At 34.8% G+C, this 7,619-nt stretch overlaps 1 protein-coding gene across 1 annotated transcript; it reads right to left on the reverse strand.

Annotated features, from left to right (window-relative positions):
* Position 1: 1 nt before the first annotated feature.
* LOC120070032 (protein NRT1/ PTR FAMILY 7.3-like) lies at positions 2-6,037 on the reverse strand. The gene is made up of 5 exons (XM_039021890.1): positions 4,681-6,037; positions 4,439-4,565; positions 2,373-2,590; positions 1,709-2,274; positions 2-1,453 (listed from the first exon to the last, which is right to left on the reverse strand). Exons 1-5 carry the CDS (start codon positions 4,705-4,707, stop codon positions 583-585), a joined length of 1,809 nt encoding a protein of 602 aa, XP_038877818.1. The 5' UTR covers positions 4,708-6,037; the 3' UTR covers positions 2-582.
* Between the last annotated feature and the right edge of the window lie 1,582 nt (positions 6,038-7,619).

The following is a 7,619-nucleotide window of genomic DNA, read 5'->3' on the forward strand; positions in this document are numbered from 1 at the left end:
ATCTTTCCCATACCACCGTATGTATTAATCAAATGTCACACCAGTCCATGGGCATTGAATTGAGGACATGCGATGAGATACAAAAATGACCACAAACAAGGCCAAAGCGTAGGAAAATACAGTTACGTTCCTTCTCTTGATCTTTTTTTTTTTCTCCCCGCCATACCAATTTCAGAAGACAAAGGACAGAATCATTTTCATCCACAACTTGATAGATAGGAAAAAGTTGGCTCAGTGATCGTACATACTAGCTTCCCCACGCTTCCCCACATAGAAAGGAAAAACAAAAGAGGAGAAGGAAAAAAAAAGTCGAAAGTCCTTTAATGAATAAAGGGAAGAAATTTACCAGGTGCGGAAATGGAAGGTCTTGGACAAGAAATCTGCGGAACACCCCACCCTTTCTCTTTCAGTAACATGGCTTGAAATTATTTGATCAGATGTTGTAGAAAAGGGAAAGGGTTGGGCATAAAGAGTTGAGCCAAGAATAGGTTTCTGACTCTTTAGGCCCCATTCCTTTTATTCTTACACAAACTGATAGAATATTCATCAAACAAGTCTTGGTTTTGTTTATATTTCTTCAAATCAGACCTTGATGTGCCCTGGGTCTTCATTTTCTTGACACTTGCCCTCCAATTTGATACATTTATACCATTTAGCACACATAATATACACTGCAAAGTCGATTGCAGTCAATCCAGCTAGGAGGAAGTAAAATCTATCTAGATGACCTCTATTCAGGTTTCCTGGAATCCATCCTGGCATGTGGTCCTCTGTTGATATTTTCATAACCATAGTGACCAGAAGGCTACTGACATAATTTCCCAAAGAGATTGATGTCATACAAAGTGCACTACCAAAGCTTTTCAATCCATCTGGGGTTTGTGCATTGAAAAACTCCAATTGTCCCACGTACATGAAAACCTCGGAAGCTCCTATAAATGCATACTGTGGAACCTGCCAAAAGATGCTCAAGGAGCTTGAGCCTTCACAGTGTGTGCAGTCACCTTTGGCGTACTTTAGCCTATAACACTCTACAATTCCTGCTGAAACCATTGCCATCACTGCTATGATGAGACCGATTCCCATTCTCTGGAGCTCAGTAAGCCCTTTAGAATCCGACTTTCTGAGTTTTCCTGCAAGTGGTTCTAGGACTCGTCGGTAAAGAAAAATGAAAAATGCCACACTGAGAATGTCAAAGCTGGACATGCTTGCAGGTGGGATATGGAAGTTTGAAACAATAGTTTTCATGGCAGCGCCTTGCTCCACAAAGAGGGAAGCCATTTGAGTGAAGACCACAGAGTAGATTATGGTGCAGAGCCAAATAGGTAGTAATCTTAAAATGCACTTGACCTCTTCCACTTGTGTGATCGGACAGAGGCGCCAAGGATTGTCAATTCCTCGGCCTTGGTCATCTAAATCTCTTGATGAGATATATGCTGCCCTATCCAGAAACCTACAATATATAGAAGAACAAGCATGAGTGACATGCAGACTATAATGGCAGCTGAATTAGAACCATGATTTTCTTTTTGAAATGTTTCTGAGAGTTCGGAAGAAGTTAACTAGATAGGATTTCTCCAGATTTTCCTTTAACAATTCAGAAGAATATGCAGAATGATTCTGAAAGTGGAAACGAGACATGATGTGAAAAATGAATCTGTTTGTCAGACTTGTTCAAAGGAATGAAGCTGAAATGTGATGTCCTTACTTGAATCCATGGGTGTGAAGTATCTTCCTACCGCGATTCATTGAACAGTCCTCCTTAGCATCAACACTGTATAGGTCATCTTCACTCGGTGGCATCTTGACCGTTGATTTCTTAGCTGCAGCAACAATGACTTGGCAGAATCTTGAGAGAGGGTTACCACTTGGCTTGAAGTGCCTGTACCTTGGGGTTCCACAAAGAAACAACAACAATGCTGCAAAAGCTGAGCCAGTTGACACCCAGAAGCCCAAAGCCCACACTCCTACATCTTCAAAGTACCCTAAAATGGTGTTTGAGAAGAGAGAACCCAAGTTAAGCGCCAAGTAAAAGTAGCTAAAGAATGCCACTTTTGAGTGCCCCTCTGTGGAGTCCTCTTCATCAAATTGGTCTGCTCCAAATGTGGCGATATTTGGTTGATATCCCCCGTTTCCCAGTGCAGTAAGGTAAATGGAGAGGTAAAACAATGCATTCCCCAATTTTGAATGTGACTCGCATGGAGTATCCTCATCCCCACAACCTTTTGGTTTGATCAGGAAGAGCTGTGATGTTATGGAAAGTGAAACCAGGCCCTGTAACCAAGAAAGGTGAGCAGGAAGCAGTTGAAGAGAAAAAAACGCGTCTCTGTTGGTTAAACCGAAATCTTTAAGTTTTTTAGTACCGTACTTACAATGACAAAGATGATCTGAAAAATGGCACAAGTTTTGTACCTTCCCCAGTATGAATCACTGAGGAAAGCCCCAACAAGAGAGAAGATGTACACTGTCCCGGTCCATTTGCTCACACTGTTGGCCGCATCGGCATTGTTTTGCTGCAAAACCCTTGTCAGGAACAGCACCAAGTTCACACCAACCCCAAAGAACGCAAGAGTTGCAAGACCTTGATTCACTATATTATATTGTGAGAAGAAAGTCAGGGTAGAACTAAATTTGATGTTAATTATGTTTATTTTGAAAATTCCCCAAATAAAGGCTGATTTCCCTAGTGGTTGGCTTTTCTCATCATATTGTTGTCTATTGAAATAGCTGAAAGTGCTTTGAGAAGTGAAAAGGCAAGTTAAGCAGACCCAGATTTCAATTCAGACCCACAATAGATTCCATTCCATAGTTATCTATGACTAGGATTCAAATTTCTTAAGGGTGAGTTTTTGTTATTTTCTCAAATGGACTTTCTCTATAAATCATTGAAAATTACGCTCTAATGAGTGCATGCTAGGTAGCTTGTTATATACTCTTTCTCTACAGTAAGTCCCGTAAAAGTGGTATTTGTGTAAAGGAAAAGAGCACGCCCGTTGTGAATTTCACTACTGGATGGCTTTTGGACCCTTGGATGAAGGAAAAGGTCTTTCCTCTTTGGTATTCCACTAAAAGGAGCCGTGTTTCTTTAATCTCCTGTTTCTTCTCATTATCAACCAGCTTGCGAAAGATTTTTCTTTGATGATATTGGGGGATGTAAAGCTACATGCTTTAAGTTTTCTTCCTTCCCTTTACTTCTAGAAGGATATTTGTGATGTCAGAATTTCTTGTGAGCTTTAAATTCAAACAAGTTATGGATCCTACTCTATCACTTACCTAAGCGTTTCTGTTCTTCAAAAGAAAAAAATAATAATAAATAATAAAAAAAGAAGAAAACTTACCTGAGTTTCCTGCTCTAGAACATTTTTACTATTTTCAAGTCCTTATCTGTAAATTTTTGTAGAAGTGACTGATAGGGAGGAGGAAACTAAGGAGAAAGGAGAAATAGAAAAGTGGTTGTGTGGATGAGGACACTCCATACGGATCGCACATACTTCCTCTAGGTAATTGAAACAACACGTGGAAAATCCACGTCATGCCATGAAAAAATAGTTGATTACGTGTCAGACACGTTTCTTATTAATGCATGTCTCTCTCTTCCTCGGTGAGTGAATGAGGTAAGATAGCATAGTTCTTAAGAAATCTCTTTCTTTCTCTCACCATTTACGGGTTCTTGTCTCTCTCTCTTGTCGTCCAGCTCTCATGGAGTCAATGAGGCAAATAAAACATAGTCCTTAAGAAATCTCTCTCATCATTTTTGGGTTCTTGCCTCTCTCTCTGGGCCAAAGATTTTGATTATAATATAGCCTGAAATTTGGTGGAGGAGAGAGTAGCATGCAAGGAGGCTACAACACTCGGCTCGTTGTGTAGTGCCAAATGTAAAGCAATAAAACCATTCCTATTTCTCTCTCATTTTCCCATCCCTTTCTGTATATTAACAAAATCAGGTGAGAAGCTCTTTCACATCTCTAGTATGTACTTCCACTTATCTTTTTCAAATCCAAACAAAAACTTAACAAACATTTCTCTCTCCCTCTAACGTACCCACCCACACCCACCAAAACTTCTTGATTTTTCTGAAACCACTTCCCACATAACCTTTCGTCGTCGTCGTCTTCTCTCCTAAACTAATAATGAAGGAAACAAGTTGAGACTGAATCTTGGTTTGAAGTGCTCAATGTGGAAAAAATTACTACAGAAGTAAATGGAAGGAGTAAAAGGTCATAAATTCAATCTATGATGGCCATTTAATTAGGACTATATCCTACAAATGTCTTTGACACTCAAATATAATTTTATATATGAGTATTAATCGAGATGCACTCAAACACACGATCAAGTTAGAAAAAATTAAAGAACCAAGTTGATTGAGACTAGGTCATTTTTGTTTTGTGTGAAGAGAGAGAAATAGCTTGATGAAAGAGAATTTTTGGGGTCTTACAGAGTATGATGATTCCCGCAACCCATCCTCCAGATTTTGATCTGATTGCTGGCTGGCCATGCCAGTCAATAGTCCCATCAAGAGTACAAATTTCCCTCTCTTCTTTTGTCTCCCCACCCTGCAAATTCTGTACCCAAAAAACAAAATACACTATGAAATGTGCTTCTTCTTCTTCTTCTTCATATTCAAAACTCAAAAGAAAGAAAGACAGGGAAAAAGGGTTGGTTTCATTTGGTACAGACCTCATTACAAATCTCCAAGCAAGCCATTGGTAAATGATATGTTGAAATATATTTAGCAAAGAGAGCAAAGCAGATAGGGGGAAGTTGGTGAAGTAATGCTGATGATAATAGTTGCAGAAGAAAGACACAAGTCTTGAGACTCTAAACAAAATAGGAAGTGTGTATAAATAGAGAAAGGGAAGAATGGGTTCAACGGTTGAGATTTAGAGAGAGAAATGTGGGGTCACCCAAATGTCCAAAAATCTTTTTTTTTCCTCCTTTTCTTTTTACAGTATTCATCACACTCTTTGGGATGTAAGATGGACTTTAATTAAATTCTATTTCTTTACTCCTCCTAAGGATTTCAAATAAACAAACAAATAATAAAGGGATTTGTGTTTGTATCTGAAAGGATAAAAGTTAGGCTCTTTTGCTTTAGATGTTATTTTCTGATAATTTGTAGTTAAATGAATAAGTGGCTCTCTTTATTTTGTCCTTAAATGTTTTATTTTTTTGATAGAAAGAGAGATACGACATAGATTCTTTTGATTAGTCTCGTTTTAAATTAATGAGGCTCTTGTAATATCCACTTTGCCTCACTTAGTGCCCATACATATATTTTTGACATTGACAGCATAGAAATTAAGTCACTATTATTTGATGAGTTTGTTGCCAGGTGCCACGCTTTCATTAGACAGTTTAAAACATTTTTAATTTCTTTTTGTATATATCTAGTAGTTTGTGACTGTTACATTATTTTAGCTATGTTGGCTATAGTGACTAATTGCTTAGGATAGGATAGATGATTAGCCTTATCAAAACCTAGAACCAGAAGCTTGCAATTGTTTGGAGAACACATGGTATTTAGACATCATGTAGGAACAAACTCGAGATTACTCTCTTTGAATTTATCGAAAAAATCTTTTATACTATCGTCTATTAAGTAGTTGTCACGTCAACATTCTTTGAAAATGAAGTGGAGTATGCTTCTATTAAAAGAATATTTATGAAGATAAAACAATAGTATGAACAAAGGTGGTACTATATAGTCTTGTAGTATTGGAAGTTCTAGAAATTTTTTCGAATGGACCTACAAATGATATCATTTAGAAACAAAGATGGGATAAAAGGAACTAAGAAAAGATATGGCGACTGAAACTTTATTATTTTCTTCTACACTACCTAAGATCAAACTTAAAAGTGAAAATATTTTGAAGAGCATAAACATTAAGGGGATGTTTCGTGAAAATCCAAGATTCTCATAGAATATGTATTTGGATTGCCCTTTTTTTTGTGCTATAATATAAAATGTTTGGGCATCTACATCCTAAGATGCTCTTACGAAGGACGTTTGAGGTTATCTTAAAAGTTACCCTCTTGTAACATGAGTTTTCTGGATTTTCGTCTTGAGGGCATCCCTTTTTAACTTCTCTAACTTTATTTAGTTATCTGTCTTCTTTGTTTTTATTTTATAATTAAAATAAGTATCTGTGAACTATGTATTTCACTTTTTACCTATAATTTTTTTATTTTTATGTTTTTTTTGAAATATATTCAAATTCAAATTCAAGTTAATATTTATTCTATAAAAATCTTAAATTAATATGTATTATTTTGTTGAGAAAAATAATAAATAAAACAATAAAACTATATTAATTTTTTAAAAATGAAATCAATAAAAATAAATATGTTATATAAGTTCAAAATATATTAAATTAATTACAAATTAGTGATTGTAAGGGCATTCTTGGATATTATGTAAATTTAAGAAATTTTTTAGTAGAAATCATACAAAACAAACACAGTCATCCAAATATTTTCATATAACTTCAAAAATATTCCTACAAAATCATCTGTAATTTCAGACATCTAAATATTTTATTTATCTACATTTCAAAAAACAAACGACCCTTAAAAGGTATAGAGGTTATTGTAACAAATGGGCAAGAAAGCGATTCTATTAATAAATATTTTGGCATAGTAATGGGTTGGATTATTTAACCTTGCTATATTATTATATAGGATATGTTTATGTTATATTATATTCATAAATTTTATATATGAACTAAATCATAATTATTGTTTCAATCTAAAGATAACTTAATTAGTTTAGACATGTACCCGATCACCAATATTGGGAGATGTGAATCTCTAAACTTTTGATCGAGGGTACGTGTCTGTTTTTTTAATACTTTTATTATATATATTTTCCAAATAAATGATGGGAACTTTTTACAGTATTAAAGTTTATAAACTGAATATATTTTGTTATATTTTTCCTTGTACAATAATTCATTGTTCTTTAGGGTATGTTTCATTTTGTTCTCAAAGGAGTTATGAGTTAATTTAGAAGTTGCTTTCACGTTAAGTCCATGTTTTGGCAATAATTTATGGGAAGTTTTATCCCAAAAAGAAAAAACCACCCCTCAAGTTTGTATTTATTCATTTTGGTTGAAGTCAAAATTTTGAATCTCTCTCGTGTGCAACTAGAGTGTGTTTTATATTGTACAACATTTAAATTGGATCCCCATGTTAAATAACTTAAAAACATCTTTGGTTTAAATTATTATAAATATTATGATAATAGATGTCTATTAGATGTTCATGCTTAGTATTCATTTACTATGTGTTATGCTTCTATTTTCTAAAGTGTTGTCCATGTGTCTCAATATCTCACATTATTAGTGTTCATGTAATCTATCTTCTATTTACCAAATTATTTATAAATAGTGTTATTTGGTGAGTTTTGGAAGATACACACATTGGGTAAATTTCATGAAAATTGGAGAAAGTCGAGAATTTTCTTATTTTATATTTTGTTTACCTATATATTATGACATCCAAGTTCACTGTTGTTCCTCAAATTCACAACATAAACACATTTGTTCACCTAACATTGTTTTTTCAATTCATGAAATAAAGAGATATTTTTATATACACAACTTTATTTATGAATAATA

Source organism: Benincasa hispida, unplaced genomic scaffold (assembly GCF_009727055.1).
Source record: "Benincasa hispida cultivar B227 unplaced genomic scaffold, ASM972705v1 Contig793, whole genome shotgun sequence".
NCBI lineage: Eukaryota > Viridiplantae > Streptophyta > Magnoliopsida > Cucurbitales > Cucurbitaceae > Benincasa > Benincasa hispida.

Excerpts from the sequence above, each read along its gene's own strand:
- LOC120070032 (XM_039021890.1), bottom strand. The coding sequence starts at position 4,707 with ATGGCTTGCTTGGAGATTTGTAATGAG. Across the intron at positions 4,566-4,680 it reads GCTTGGAGATTTGTAATGAG|AATTTGCAGGGTGGGGAGAC; the intron begins GTCTGTACCAAA and ends TTTTGGGTACAG. Across the intron at positions 2,275-2,372 it reads TTCAGATCATCTTTGTCATT|GGCCTGGTTTCACTTTCCAT; the intron begins GTAAGTACGGTA and ends TCTTGGTTACAG.